Source organism: Salvelinus sp. IW2-2015, linkage group LG3 (assembly GCF_002910315.2).
Source record: "Salvelinus sp. IW2-2015 linkage group LG3, ASM291031v2, whole genome shotgun sequence".
Classification (NCBI taxonomy): domain Eukaryota; kingdom Metazoa; phylum Chordata; class Actinopteri; order Salmoniformes; family Salmonidae; genus Salvelinus; species Salvelinus sp. IW2-2015.
The window spans coordinates 5,045,498-5,060,553 of record NC_036840.1 but is presented as its reverse complement, the minus strand read 5'-3'; the positions used below and the strand labels follow the sequence as shown (position 1 = coordinate 5,060,553).

Here is a 15,056-nt window from a genome sequence, read left to right as displayed (position 1 = left end):
CAGCGATAGTGGTCGATCAGGGCCCTGTCGTTCCATCCCGCTCCGGAGTTCAGGGTCCGAAAGTCCAAAGCGAACTCCTGTGCGCTCCTCGTCCCCTGCCGTAGGTGGAAAAGACGTTCACCCGCCGCTCTGTCCTCGGGCGGGTGGTCGAAGACTGCCCGGAAACGACGGGTGAACTCCTCAAAGTGGTCCAGCACCGCATCTCCTTCCACCCACACGGCGTTGGCCCACTCCAGGGCTTTCCCCGAGAGACAGGAGACGAGGGCAGACACCCTCTCACGTCCCGAAGGAGCCGGGTGGACGGTTGCCAGGTATAACTCCAACTGCTGCAGGAAACCCTGGCAGCGGGCAGCCGTCCCATTGTACTCCCGGGGAGGGTGAGGCGAATCCCACTGGAACCGGGTGCAGGGGGAGTGAGTAGTGGAGGCCCCTGTTGTGCTGGGGGAGGCGCTGGAGGAACTCCCTGTCTCTCCCAGCAGTCCATGGTTTGGACAACGTGGTACGTGGCGGCGCCGAGATGGTGGATCATCGCCTCTTGCTCCAGGACGCGCTCCTCGACCCCTATACCAGGGGCACCTGCTCCTGCTGACTCCATATGGGTGGTGTGGAATTCTGTAAGGGTTGCGGAACTGGTGGCAGTGAAGTCAGACGCAGGAGAGCAGAAATAGGTAATAGCCGGAGCAGTTTAATTTAAAAAAACAACGGCAATAAAAAAATAACCTACATGGGTACAAAACCCGACGCGCACCAGTAACTTAGTACACAAGCACTTACAAACAAACAATTTCACACAAGGACATGGGGGGAACAGAGTGTTRAATACACAACACTTAATGAGGCAAATGGAAACCAGGTGTGTAGGAAAACAAGACAAAACAAATGGAACATGAAAAGTGGATCAACGATGGCAAGAAGACCGGTGATGCAGACCGCCGAACACCGCCCGAACAAGGAGAAGAAACGACTTCGGTGGAAGTCGTGACAATGTTGTTCATCCTGTTTTCTCCCATCACAGCCATTGAAATCTGTAGCTGTTTTAAAAATCATCAATGGCCTCATGGTGACATCCCTAAGCAGTTTCCTTCCTGTCCTGCAGCTCAGTTCAGAAGGACGACTGCATCTTTGATGTGTCTGTGTGATTTAATACATCATCCACAACAATAATTATTAACTTGACCATGCTTAAAGATATATTCAATATTTGATTTGTTATTGTTACCCAAAAATCAACCCCTATTATTTCCCATAGAGTGAGCCCATGTAACTTATTATGTGATTTGTTAAGCCAAATTTGACATCTGAATTAATTTAGGCTTGCCTAAACAAAGGAAGTGAAAACTTAAGTAATGACTATATTTTAGTTATTAAATTTCATTAATTTGTAAAAATGTGTAGAATTTTCTTTTCACTTTGACATTGTGGAGTATTTTGCCTAGATCAATGACAAAAAAGTACAATTAAATCTATTTCAACCCCACTTTGTAACGCATCAAAATGTGAAAAAAAAGCTTAAGGGGGTGTAGACATTCTATACGCTCTGTAAGTGTTAGCCATGTCAGACAATACACTTAAAACACTGAAGATATAATGGAAATTATATAGACATTTCCCTCAGCAGTTCAAGGGTCTCAGATTTTAATTTACAGTAAAGTCTATATTTACTGAAGAGCATTTATGGTAAGATAATATGCATGTTTATAAATATCTACCCAAAAATGCTAATTAGAATGCTATTGAAGGATATTCCTGGATAAATGAAGTCATAAGAGAGGTTATTGTTATTCATGTGATCTGATCTAGTAACAGTGTGAAAGAGTGATTGTGGGAGGTGTATCTGATCTGCTCTTCCAAAAAGAGAAGTATTGCCAACCACGAATTGACGTTGACACATTTAAATCGACCAATCTCTTTATCTGACACTTCATTTTAGCCGAAAGGTGAATATTGGGGGCTTACACCACTATATATACACCTGCACAAGTACATCCATCTCACACAGACAGTGGTCAGACACTGCTTGCCTTGTMTGAAGTTCACGCTCAAACATACACAATGGTGAGTCATGACAGATTGAAGATCAATTKAGTTTTATTTTAAATACATTTCATGTTGTTTTAGAATAAGGCATTTATTCCTATTCATTCTGTAGCTTACGTAACTTTTCTCCTAATTACGACATTGTAGTTGATTGCACGTAATTGATGTTTTCCTAGATCTCCCTGTATTCCTATTCATTCTGTAGCTTACGTAACTTTTCTCCTAATTACGACATTGTAGTTGATTGCACGTAATTGATGTTTTCCTAGATCTCCCTGGATAATGACATCAACCAGCACTTCCAGGATGCAATTGATGTGATTCAACGGCACTCTGATGATCCGTATTGTGATACAGGTAAACTTACACTTCAACACTCATGCCAGAAAACCAGATTTAAATCTGAACGCTAACAATCACCATCATTATATTACGCACAGACATTATTGTTTATACTTTCTTTGTATTGAGCATGTCTGAAAAATTATTCAATACATTTTAGTCTCATTGGTTCTGGTAGTGAAGACTGTATTGAATGACTATATTTTTCTCCCTCTACTTAGAATATAAGTACTTTGAGCCTCCAACGCGATCGAGCATAATGTGCTGCTACCCCATCACCYCCCCTTCTGATGTGCCAGGTCCATATGACTGGAATGAGCAGACGGTGAGCGTATAGAACAAGTGGTTGTATTTTACCAGTATAGTACTATTGACTGACTTCTCCAAGTTTGCACAACTGTGATGTATGGTTACAGTACATGTATGTGTCATGTCTCATGTGGATGTGACTGACCTGACCAGTTTTTCTCTCCTCGTCCTGCCAGTCATGGCCTCATGTTGTTCCTTACGACTCACTGGGTCCATCTGTAACTGTGGAGTACCCTCAGTTCTACTCCATCGCACCGCCACCGAGGAACGGCAAAGGTGAGCAGTGTTTGGCCACCAGTGATGAGTGATGACAATGTCTGTAAGAGATGTGAGAGAGTACCACTACACACGCTAGAATTGAACATGTTTCTAATACTTTAGTATTCTATTGCTTCAGACTTTTGATTGCCAAGTATCAAATTGACATCATTACAACTGAATCTCTGCCTGTTTATGATTTTATTATAACTAAAGTCAACCTTTTAATCTCATCAGGTCGCAAGAAGCTGCGTCTTTATGAGTACCTGCATGAGGCTCTGGGCGATCCCAACATGGCTGATTCCATCCAGTGGACGGACCGTGGCAGCAGCACCTTCCACTTCATCTCCAAGAACAAAGAGAAGTTGGCCGAGTGCTGGGGCAAGCGCAAGGGCAACCGCAAGACCATGACCTATCAGAAGATGGCACGGGCGCTGCGCAACTACAGCCGAACGGGCGAGATCGTAAAGGTGCGCCGCAAACTCACCTACCAGTTCAACCCGTCGATCATCCAGAGGCTTGGRGGCATCAGTCACGTCATTCCCCCCGCCGGGCACCCCGAGGCTGGCCACCCTGGGCGGGAGGTGCTCCTCCACCAGCAGCATGCCCCAGTAGAACAGGCTTACTATGGCTCTGCCACTGCACCTGACTGGCACAGCTGGTATGGACATTACTCCCTCCAGGGAGACTGTGATCTTGCCACAAGCTTCAMTTCATCCACAGTCACCAAGGTATGAACTCAGGTAATGTCACTGTGGAAAATAACAGAGGTTAAAAGCTGCTTTAGYTAGCTGTCAATTCATACTGCTACTCCTGCATACTTTTGCGGGGGCCTACAACTGGGGCWTGTTATSCAGCCATTGTGTTATGRGTGTCAGGAAACGTAACAGTCATGGTAAAGAAAATGTAAAAATGTTTACTCTCCGTTAGTCAGCACCTTATGCCGTTTAAAAGAAAATGTAATGACCATTGATCAGGTATTGTGGATCATTGAATATGTAAATAATGAAAATATATTCACTTTTTTACCTATGAGAACTGTGAACCAGTTATAAGCATTCGGTGTGGGTACTGTACATGTAAAGGGAAAGAATTACAATGTTGGTTTCAAATACGAACATGTATTACTAAATATAATTTTGTAAATAATGAATTGAAATCCTTTGTATCTCACACACATTGATGTATTTTAATAAATCACTTTTGTATAATTTGTATTTGTACTGTGTATACGGTTTTATTTTAGGCAATGAATTATTCAAMACTGCGTCAACACTAACTTCAACACTGACTTCATAGCTGACTTCATAACCGTGCCATTCTTGCTTACCTAACAATGGTGAAAATGTCACAAGTTCCAACAAGTGTMCCATCCTTGTTGTGTCCTAGGAAAAAAARAGGCAAAAAAAAAGAGAAAACCATGAACTTTGTTGAATGAGCCAAATATGTCTGCTTGTGCAACGGCAATAACAACACTGTCTACCCCTCACTCACAATTCCCCATCAATCCACACTCTGTAAGACATGAACACAAGGTGTATCGCTATCCCAAAAGGCAAACCATTGTGATAAGTGCTGTTTTCCTGTCAAGAGAGCCCATGGCTGCTCTTATCTTGCCCAGCGGTGAGGATGTGGTCTGTCCTGGGAGACAGTGCTTCTCTGGTGGTGGGCTTTGTGGGGTGGTGGTCATTGTTCCTGTGGTGAAAGTTTATTATGGTAGCCTAGTTGTGGTGAGTAGTGCAGGCCAGGCGATAAGCAAGGCAGCCCCAACTGGCTGTCATGTTGCAGAGGCATAATAAAAGCCTGGGTGTCACACAGTTCCTTCATGCATTTCATCTAACACACAACTCTGTGAAAAACCKGAGATCAGGACCTGTGACTGCAGCAATCTACGTGCATCCGACAATGATGGTAAATATGAGACCATTATAAGCTTAAGGATAACTGCACAGTGATGTATATTGACATCACACTTTCAAACTGAACTGTATGTGTGAGTCTGCTGTACACTTTGAATCGGTTATCTTTGTCAGAATTCTTCCGAAGATAACCAGACAGATCTGGAGGTGATTTTGGACTTTCTGGAGGAACACTACAGACAGGGCACTGGAGATGGCGGAGAAAAAGGTTATTCTCTATTAGCGTTATGAATCACACAAATAAATGGATTATTGTATATTTTTAATGCCACCTCTTTTTCTACACTATTGCAGTGGGAGGTGTCTGTGCTTTACCTACACCAGTGACAATGGAAGGAAACTTTGGTGAAACTTGTTGTGATCACTGGTGCCATGAGGAAAAGGTACTCATTCAATGATATTTATTTATTTTAAATATGTTTTTTACCTTTATTTAACTAGGCAAGTCAGTTAAGGACAAATTCTTGTTTTCAATGACGGCCTAGGTACAGTGGGTTAACTGCCTTGTTCAGGGGCAGAACGACAGATATAAGCCTCCCCATGATGCTTAGGTCAGCCTGTCATAGACAGCACTTTGATCTGTGAAAGATACACAGTATAGGGCTATAGTTTATTGGGTGATGTTCTGCTTGTCTCAGTCATACAACTCAGTTGGTTAAAAAAAAACGTGTTTTTCAGGCTATGCAATCACACGGTGGCTACACAACAACACTACTGGACCAAAACACCACTACACCGTCTGAGAAAKGGACAGACCACACATTGCCACATACTATGCCAGCAAGACCAGCACCCACACACCACACTGGACCTGGTGAAAGAGGCAAGTTCCCTTTTTGTGGTTAGTAGATACTGCCACTGGAACTCATGCTGCCCTGACGGACCAATGCCTAAAGAGACCTGCCTTTAACTGTAAAGGACAATGGTCCCATACACCGCTTATCTCTGTATGTTTTACATACATATCAAATGCTAAATGTTTACAACTTTTTACCACTGAACACCATCACAGCTGGTCATCTCACAAAGGGATTTTTATTATCAAATATGACGGGATATTGTTAACCGCTCCACTCTATCTTATCAWTGTTACTGTGGTTACAGGTAGAAAGGTGCGTCTGTTTCACTTCTTGTTTGAGATGCTGGAAAACCTTGGYATGGTCCACTGCGTTTCCTGGGTGCCAGCGGCAGCAGACGGAGTGTTCCGCTTCTCTTCCCGGAACAAGGAACAGGTAGCAGCACTCTGGGGGCAGAGGAAAGGCAACAGGAGGCCCATGACCTACCAGAAGATGTCCAGGGCGCTGAGGAACTATGCCCGGTCTGGAGAGATCTTCAAGGTGAAGAAGAAACTGACCTATCAGTTCAGCAGAGCRACCTTGAGTGCCTTGAGGAAGTGCCATCAGGGAAAACTGTAAAGGACACATTTTCACATGAAAAACTGTAATCTATTGTAAATATCAATCATCAATTCGATCATCATCAATTCAATCATCAATCATTTGAAGACTGACTTGATTTTGTCTGTAGATTTTTATCAGTAGCTAGGCCTGCTGTGTGRGATTTTACACAGACAGAGGTATATGACTGACATGTAGTGTAGGCTTTTGCTATAGGATACTAAACTGACTGTACAAAGCATTAAGGACACCTGCTCTATCCATGACAGACTGACCAGTTGAATCCAGGTGAAAGCTATGATCCCTTATTGGTGTCACTTGTTAAGTCCACTTCAACCAGTGTAGATGAAGGGGAGGAGACAGGTTAAAGAATATTTTAAGCCTTGTGACAATTGAGACATGGATTGTGTGTGTGTGCCATTCAGATGGTGAATGGGTAAGACAAAAGATTTAWGTGCCTTTGAACAGGGTATGGTAGTAGGTGCCAGGCGCACTGGTTTGTGTTAAGAACTGCAACTCTGCTGGGTTTTTCACRCYCAACAGTTTCCTGTGTGTATCAAGAATGGTCCACCCCCCAAAGGACATCCAGCCAACTTGACACAACCGTGGGAAGCATTGGAGTCAACATGGCCAGCACCCCTGTAAAACGCCTTCGACACCTTGAAGGGTGCAACTCAATATTAGGAAGGTGTTCCTAATGTTTGGTATAGTCAGTGTATATGTGCATAATATATGTATAAGTATGTATAATGGCACACATACACAATCCTTGTCTCAATTGTCTCAAGGCTGAAAAGTATTATTTAACCTGTCTCYTCCTCTTCATCTACACTGATTGAAGTGGATTTAACAAGTGACACCAATAAGGGATCATAGCTTTCACCTGGATTCAACTGGTCAGTCTGTCATGGATAGAGCAGGTGTCCTTAATGTTTTGTAAATTCAGTGTAGTATCCTATAGCAAAAGCCTACACTACATGCCAGTCATATACAGTTGAAGTCGGAAGTTTACATACACCTTAGCCAAATAGATTTAAACTTGGTTTTTCACAATTCCCGACATTCAATCCTAGTAAAAGTTTCCTGTCTTAGGTCAGATAGGATCACCACTTTATTTTAAGAATGTGAAATGTCAGAATAATAGGAGAGAGAGTTATCTATTTCAGCTTTTATTTCTTTCATCACATTCCCAGTGGGTCAGAAGTTTACATACACTCAATTAGTATTTGGTAGCATTGCCTTTAAATTGTTTAACTTGTGTCAAATGTTTCGGGTAGCCTTCCATAAGCTTCCCACAATAGTGGGTGAATTTTGGCCCAGTCCTCCTGACAGAGCTGGTGTAACTGACTCAGGTTTGTAGCTTCCTTGCTCGCACACGCTTTTTCAGTTCTGCCCACAAATGTTCTATAGGATTTAAGTCAGGGCTGGTGATGGCCACTCCAATACCTTGACGTTGTTGTCCTTAAGCATTTTGCCACAACTTTGGAAGTATGCTTGGGGTCATTGTCCATTTGGAAGACCCATTTGCAACACAGCTTTAACTTCCTGACTGATGTCTTGAGATGTTGCTTCAATATATCCACATAATTTTCCTCCCTCATGATGCCATCTATTTTCTGCAGTGCACCAGTCCCTCCTGCAGCAAAGCACCCCCACAACATGATGCTGCCACCCCCGTGCTTCACGGTTGGGATGGTGTTCTTCGGCTTGCAGCTTCCCCTTTTTTCCTCCAAACATAACGATGGTCATTATGACCAAAAAGTTCTATTTTTGTTTCATCAGACCTGAGGACATTTCTCCAAAAAAGTACGTACTTTGTCCCCATGTGCAGTTGCAAACCGTAGTCTGGCTTTTTTATGGCGGTTTTGGAGCAGTGGCTTCTTCCTTGCTGAGCGGCCTACAGGTTATGTCGATATAGGACTCGTTTTACTGTGGATACACATCTTTGGTTCCTGTTTCCTCCAGCATCTTCACAAGGTCCTTTACTGTTTGTTTGGGATTGATTTGCACTTCTCGCACCAAAGTACGTTCATCTCTAGGAGACAGAACGCATCTCATTCCTGAGCAGTATGACAGCTGCGTGGTCCCATGGTGTTTATACTTGCGTACTATTGTTTGTACAGATGAACGTGGTACCTTCAGGCGTTTGGAAATTGCTCCCAAGGATGAACAAGTCTTGTGGTCGTCTACAATATTCTTTTCTGAGGTCTTGGCTGATTTCTTTAGATTTTCCCATGATGTCAAGCAAAGAGGCACTGAGATTGAAGGTAGGCCTTGAAATGCATCCACAGGTACACCTCCAATTGACTCAAAAACTGTCCAATAGTCTATCAGAAGCGTATAAAGCCATGACATCATTTTCTGGAATTTTCCAAGCTGTTTAAAGGCACAGTCAACTTAGTTTACGTAAACTTCGGACCCACTGAAATTGTGATACAGAGAATTATAAGTGAAATAATCTGTCTGTAAACAATTGTTGGAAAAATTACTTGGTGTCATGCACAAAGTAGTGTCCTAACCGACTTGCCAAAACTATAGTTTGTTAACAAGACATTTGTGGAGAGGTTGAAAAACGAGTTTTACTGACTCCAACCTAAGTGTATGTTAACATCCGACTGTACCTGTAAAATCTCAAAACAGCAGGCCTAGCTACTGTTAAAAATCTATAGCCTAAATCAATTAATGTTTTATATACTCAGTGTACATTAGGCAATAATGGGGGTGTAGTATAATGGCCAATATACCACGGCTAAGAGCAGTGTCCTAGCACTCCACGTTGCGTCGCCTAAGAACAGCCCTTAGCCTGGTTTATTGGCCATATACAGTACCACACCCACTAGGCATTATTGCATAAAAATATACCAGGGCTTTGAGCCAATCAGCATTAAGTGGCTCGAACCACCCCAGTTTATAATATATATTTTATCATATTTATGTTTCATAATGTTTACTTATGTTTCTTTCTTGTTAAATGTTAATAAAGTCTAATAAAAAKAATGAAAAATAATGTAATTGAAACAAATACCCAGACCACGTGACCATGTCAGGGGACTAGTCTGGTATTGATGCATTTTCAATTCATGTAATTACATAATCCATTCAGTTTTTCAACTAAATGTAATTATGTCTTGACATTTGCATGATGGGAACTAAATACACCGCAGGAAAAATCTGAGGCCGCTGTGGAGCGCGTGCATAATTATTAATCTCACCTGCCCAGCTGTTGACACTACTGAGGCGTAATAAGAACGGTTGACACGATCGAGATATGCCATGTTTCCACCTTATAAACACCATGTAAACGTTTCTTTGAAAAAGTATGTAGGCCTATTTCTTATACATAAAAACCAGTTGAGCTGCAGAGTGCCGAGGTGAGTTCGGGCTACTGCATTTTCTTTCACAGGCCTATATTTTGTTCAGGGGAATTTTCCGTTTTAGTTGATGTGAAGAGTAGGCAAGGGTCGGTGTATTCATTCCGCCAGTTGCAAAACGAAACGAGTTTCTATTGGACAAATTCAGGTATGTCCCTCCCGGTTTCGTTCCCGTTTGCTTCCGTTTAAGAAACGTTTTGAAAGAGAATCGCCGGAATTAATATGCCCCTACAGGAAGCGTATAAAGTTATAGAGCCAATTGACTGTTAGCCTTATTGCTACAGATGTGTTCGATTAGGCCTACAACCGTTGGCTGTTCCTAGGTGTCATTTTACTATACTACGTATACAATAGCCCTAAACAGTGCCAAATACTTTTGGTTAGAGGGGCCCATATCGCAGGAAAATATTTCAAGGCTATACATAAATATTAGGATAGAGTTTAGGCAATAGACCTATTATGTTACTACAGTAGGCCTAGTAAAGCATTTTTTTGTCATTCAAGCTCCAYATTTTTTGCCACATGGACTGGAGAGCTGGAGGGAGGGTTCTGGAAATGTTCGTCAACCAGTCCAGAGAGGTTCATATGCCTCTGCTCCCAGGAATGTCTCTTGGGCCCAGTTTTTCCAAAGTTATCCATCTGTATTTCGCCTATCGGATAGGATTAAATGCATAAAAATAGAATGGATGAATCATTGACTTGAATGGGGACCCCTGTTCTATTCATTCAATTTCTTTGCATTTAATCCTATCCGATAGCCAAAATCCGGAGAGATAACCTTTAAAAAACTGGACCCTGAAGTCAGAGAGACATTTGATCAGAGCATGGGGAGTTCAATCACCATAAGGAGGTAGGAGTTAGTCTATTTACAGTCTACTTTCCATGCTACCCTCAACGTTTAAAATGGGCCATTCTCCTCTGGGAACAGAATTATGCAGTAATGAGCATCACTATAATAGCAGTCTCTTGGCTGAGTGTGATACTTTGCCTGGTCTGTGGGATCTCTCCTTTTGTGTGAGGTTAACAATTTCATGTAATCATTGACTAGAGTATGTCTACATACTGCATGTGTACATGCCAGGAAGCATGTCATGTGTATGTGTTGGTGTTAGTTTCATCATGTGTTTAATGGGTAGAAAGGTAGAAAGGTAAGAGCTGTTATGTCCTTGTGTGACCAGCAGGGGTCAGTGTAGCTCCTCTGAGGGGCGCTGTTTCYCCTGGTTGTCCCTATCAGCTCTCAAGGGTGACCTCATGGCTAAATCTCCCCTGGGATGCCAACTCCTGCCCAGACCAGGCAATTCCAAATGGTTTTGTGTGCTCTTTGTAGCAGACCCACATGATACTGCCCTAAGCCTTGCATTTACAACTGGAGCCCACTCTGAGTTATAAATGGGGTACAGAGCCTGTGTGTGTCTGTTACCAAGAAAGGCCACATACTTCAAAACTATCTGTGAAGGCAGTCACCTAACACTAGGCCTAAGTAAGGACATGTTTTTTTCTTCATGAAATCTGTCTGGTGTGAATCATTAAAGTCTTCCACGTCATTAGGAGACAATGTGCATAGTAGGTGTGCAGTATCATATGTAGAGATTCAACAAATTAGTTGCAGGGTTTCTTTATGAAGGGCTTTACTRTCCCATTTCAATAGGATAGCCTGAAAGGCTGCAGGCAGAGATGTTGTTTCAGATACAGTAAACAGTCTTCAGTAGTCTTTTGTGTTCAATGGACAGGGGCAGCACTGCGCTGATATTGGCCACATCTTGGTATGTTGTTGATACAGTGAATGATAGCACAAGATGCAGTGGAACAGTTTTCAGGAACAACTGAAGTGTTGGGGAAATGGGATCCTGGTGTTGAGTGGTTATGTTATGTTAAGTCTCAACAGGAGCATGGGACTGCTCACAATAAGAAGCCCTAATTGTGTGTTTTATAAAAGCACCAAGATGACCTCTCCTTTTAAGCCCCTACAGCTTTAAGCCTTGTTGACCGAATCGTCACAGCCTCACTAGAGACCACTGCCTGATTTATCACTCACCCGACGTGCTAAAAGGTTAATTAGCCTCCTAGCAACCGCACCAATCTGAAAATTCTCTATCAAACCCCTTTTCCATGTCGGATATGTCAAATGTCAAGGTTCATGACAGCTTTCTAAGTATAGGCCATATAACCACCGCCCAGGCAGCTCTCCAGTATTTATTGGCCCCGCAGCCAGGCCTACTTACTTGGACAGCATCCCTCGAGGATTACACAGATCTCTGACACTTGGCATAAAGTCTATATAAGCTAGTCTTCTCAATCTTTTTATGTKYAGCGWACCCACAAAGTCACTCAAATAGCTCTTGGTATAGGCCTAACGAATGTGACTGAATCATCAGGAACTATCAGATTAATCTCACGCCCGAAATGTCTCATWGGCTTTTATGCCCTATTTACCACTCTTTATAACTGACCAGTCTCCTYCCTCATTGCCTTATTTTGGGTTGCAAAATTTCTGGAACGTTCAATAAATTCCCAGTTTTTCCAGAAATCCTGGTTGGAGGGTTCCAGATGTCCTGCTYATTACCGCCTGACTATGGKAATCCTCCAACCCYGGGATTCYGGGAAAACCAGGGAATTTATAGAAATTTCCAGGAATTTTGCAACCCTACGATGTTTTTCCCCACCCACACAATGTCCATCTCATTCAGGGTTGATAGCCTGGGCAATGGTGGCATCCAGTTCACGGAACACTAAATAAATCCACAAAGTGTTGTACTCCCAAAGTGCTGTTTATTTTGATACTGTATAGGCAACGGATGGTCCAAGAGCCTCTGTCTGCCTTCTATATATTACAATAATTAATTAAGCCACAGTTGAAATGTTCTGTCCCAATTCTGTTTTTTGAACGTGCATACATGTATTACTCCTAAAAGTGCATCTATTTCAAAAACAGTGTGTTATCTGTACTGGTTTTGATATGGTATTTTAGAGTTCCAGGATAGTAGTGTATGTACCACTATCAGATTACATCACACCTGTAAGGCAAGACATTTGATGCCACACAGCCCTGAGTGGCCAGTGTGAAATTCAAAGTATACTGGCGGCTGGCCAGTTATGTACGTCATAGTGCCAACCTCAGCATCCTTTCATCTGACAACCTTCAGGAAGTCATCAGAAACCAATCATTTGGATCCACCACTGTTTGGACGAGGAATCAGAACCTTTAGAATAAGAACCACACCTCTGCCAGAGTCTCCCCACCCAGCATCACACCGAATCCCTGGGAGAGCAGCCTATAGAGCTGGCATAGAGGCCAGTGAGGACAGTGATGCTGGGGGCAGGATGGAGCTGTACTGTCAGCTAGAGAGAGGAGGGGCCTGCTGCCCTGCTATATAAAGACAGGAAGCCCGTCTCCTAGATGTGTCACAGTGCCGCTTCTCCCCCATTGAGATTCCCATACTGTCCCACACTGTGCCCTCCTCATCTCTTCCCATCACTCTGGTCTGTGGGTCCCAGAGAATTTCCCTGGTGGTCACCCATCTTTATCTCTCTCCCTCTGGACTGAGGGCTCCCACGCCCCACTTGGCCTCCCATACAATCACGCTGATCTGAAGGCACCTACCGACCTGCAGCTTTTCATTCGTTGACGCTTTTYTTGGGACCCGGCTCAAGATGCCAGAGCCCACAAAAAAAGGTAGGAGCGCCCCTGTTCTCCTCACTGAGTGTACAGAAAGGGTTTCAGAAAACTGTACTGTACAACCTGTCCTGAAGCAACGCTTTGTTAGAATTTCAGACTGCATCTAGGATCCTGCTTGTTTAATGTATTAACAATAGCTGATAATTGTAATGCATATGTTCTTTTACTTTCATGTTGTAATTATTAGTTGATTTTCTCTACTGACATATAATATGAGGAAAAGTTCAATTAACCCTTAATTCCTTTTTCTTGTTGTGTAAATATTAGGCTAACAGCCTAATATTGTTTGTTGTGTTTGTTTTGTTCGTTTGTTGGAATTATTGAGTAGTCATTTAGCATTAGACAAAATAAGTTCTCTAAACTATACTTTGAGAGTTCCCAGGAATTGCTCACGGTAATTGAGAAAGTGACTTTGGCGACAACAGTATTGTATTTCTGCTTGGATGTTTCTACCTCATCTGTGGAGATGGAGATTCAGGAGGTTTATAAAAAAAACTGTTGTTGTTGCTGCTGTTGGCATAATGGACAGTGGTCTCATGGTGATTAGGAGCCCACTGGAGGGAGACGTGATGAGCCCTGGTGGAGGAATGTTAATGATCCCTGGTGCTTTGCGCTGAGCTGGACACCAGCGAAGAAGACCCCTGAAGGGTGATGCAATCTGGATGGACTCTTGGGATCGTGTTGGAATGAAGATGCCTTCCGGATGATGGATACATTCTGTCCTCGGTCTTGCTGATGACTGATGAATCGATGGCAGGGTGGATGACATGTTATTGTGCAGCAGAAGCCAAACAAGATTCCTCAAACCCATCCCCCATATTCAACTCCATATTCATCTCCCATCTCCCAGAGCCCTCAATAGCATATCGCTGCTAGTCTGCATAGACTTAATCACTCTGTGTCCGTCTTGTTTGTAATTCCACTATTCTAGTACTTCCTCCCTCTCCATTAGTTCAGGTTTTTGGGGACTTTGCTCAATAGTAAGACATTCCCATGTACAGGAACAAGGAACAGAACAGTATATTCATCACTTGGACACCACCACAACGGAGTGAATAACACGTTTTTTTCTAAACCGTTTATCTTCTGGTGGACCATAGCTTTATCTGCAGCAGTACTCGCACATCAGGAATGGCACACACTCTCTTCTCTCCACACATACATCCAGGCCACTCTGCCGGTGTATTCTCTCCCCTGCAGGACCATGGGGCTTATATGCTAGAGTGGGAGGGCTTTGCAAGATTGCTTTCATGGGAATGATTCAATAAATATGGTGGCAATACATTTTGSGACTAGACCAGGTATGCAGCAACCGGTCCAATCCACCTTTTGGCATCTTTAAAAAGTCAGCTGTGAGCACAAAAACATACCATTCACTTTACTGGCCTTATTCAGGTTTCAGTACCAGTTTATTGTTTGCCCGTGTTGCTTTGATAGGGCTCTCAATAAATGTCAGCATCTCATTGTAGTGTAGCAGAGGCTGGGTGAGCTAGAAGTTTAATATCTACAACGTCGCTTTGGGGTGAGGCACCATTTCACTGTTGGACAGCTTAGCTTCCTCTTGTACACATATAACACACAGTACTACTATAAAGTGGGTTTTAKTTGGTTTGGTGATTAGCAGCCAACAGGGTATTAGTACAGGAGAGATGCCTCCAGAAAGTTCATCCAGCATAATAAACATTCATCATCCCGTTGGAGACAAACACACAGGGGAAGGGGAGGCAGTTGCATGCCAGTCCACACA

General features: G+C 43.0%; 3 protein-coding genes across 3 annotated transcripts in view; all 3 read left to right on the top strand.

The window, feature by feature from the left end:
* The first annotated feature begins 1,565 nt into the window (after positions 1-1,565).
* Positions 1,566-4,161, top strand: LOC111980998 (transcription factor Spi-C). Its single transcript, XM_024012107.2, has 5 exons — positions 1,566-2,055; positions 2,307-2,394; positions 2,601-2,704; positions 2,865-2,964; positions 3,184-4,161. The coding sequence occupies exons 1-5, from the start codon at positions 2,053-2,055 to the stop codon at positions 3,681-3,683; spliced, it is 795 nt and encodes a 264-aa protein (XP_023867875.1). The 5' UTR covers positions 1,566-2,052; the 3' UTR covers positions 3,684-4,161.
* Positions 4,162-4,805: 644 nt separating this feature from the next.
* spi2 (Spi-2 proto-oncogene) lies at positions 4,806-7,595 on the top strand. Its single transcript, XM_070436352.1, has 3 exons — positions 4,806-4,857; positions 4,980-5,073; positions 5,895-7,595. The coding sequence occupies exons 1-3, from the start codon at positions 4,852-4,854 to the stop codon at positions 6,278-6,280; spliced, it is 486 nt and encodes a 161-aa protein (XP_070292453.1). The 5' UTR covers positions 4,806-4,851; the 3' UTR covers positions 6,281-7,595.
* Positions 7,596-13,020: 5,425 nt separating this feature from the next.
* LOC111955825 (myosin-binding protein C, slow-type-like) overlaps positions 13,021-15,056 on the top strand; it is a 38,374-nt gene continuing 36,338 nt past the window's right edge. Inside the window, 1 exon segment of the mRNA XM_070436485.1 lies at positions 13,021-13,306. Coding sequence (XP_070292586.1) covers positions 13,285-13,306 — 22 coding nt within the window. The 5' untranslated portion in view covers positions 13,021-13,284.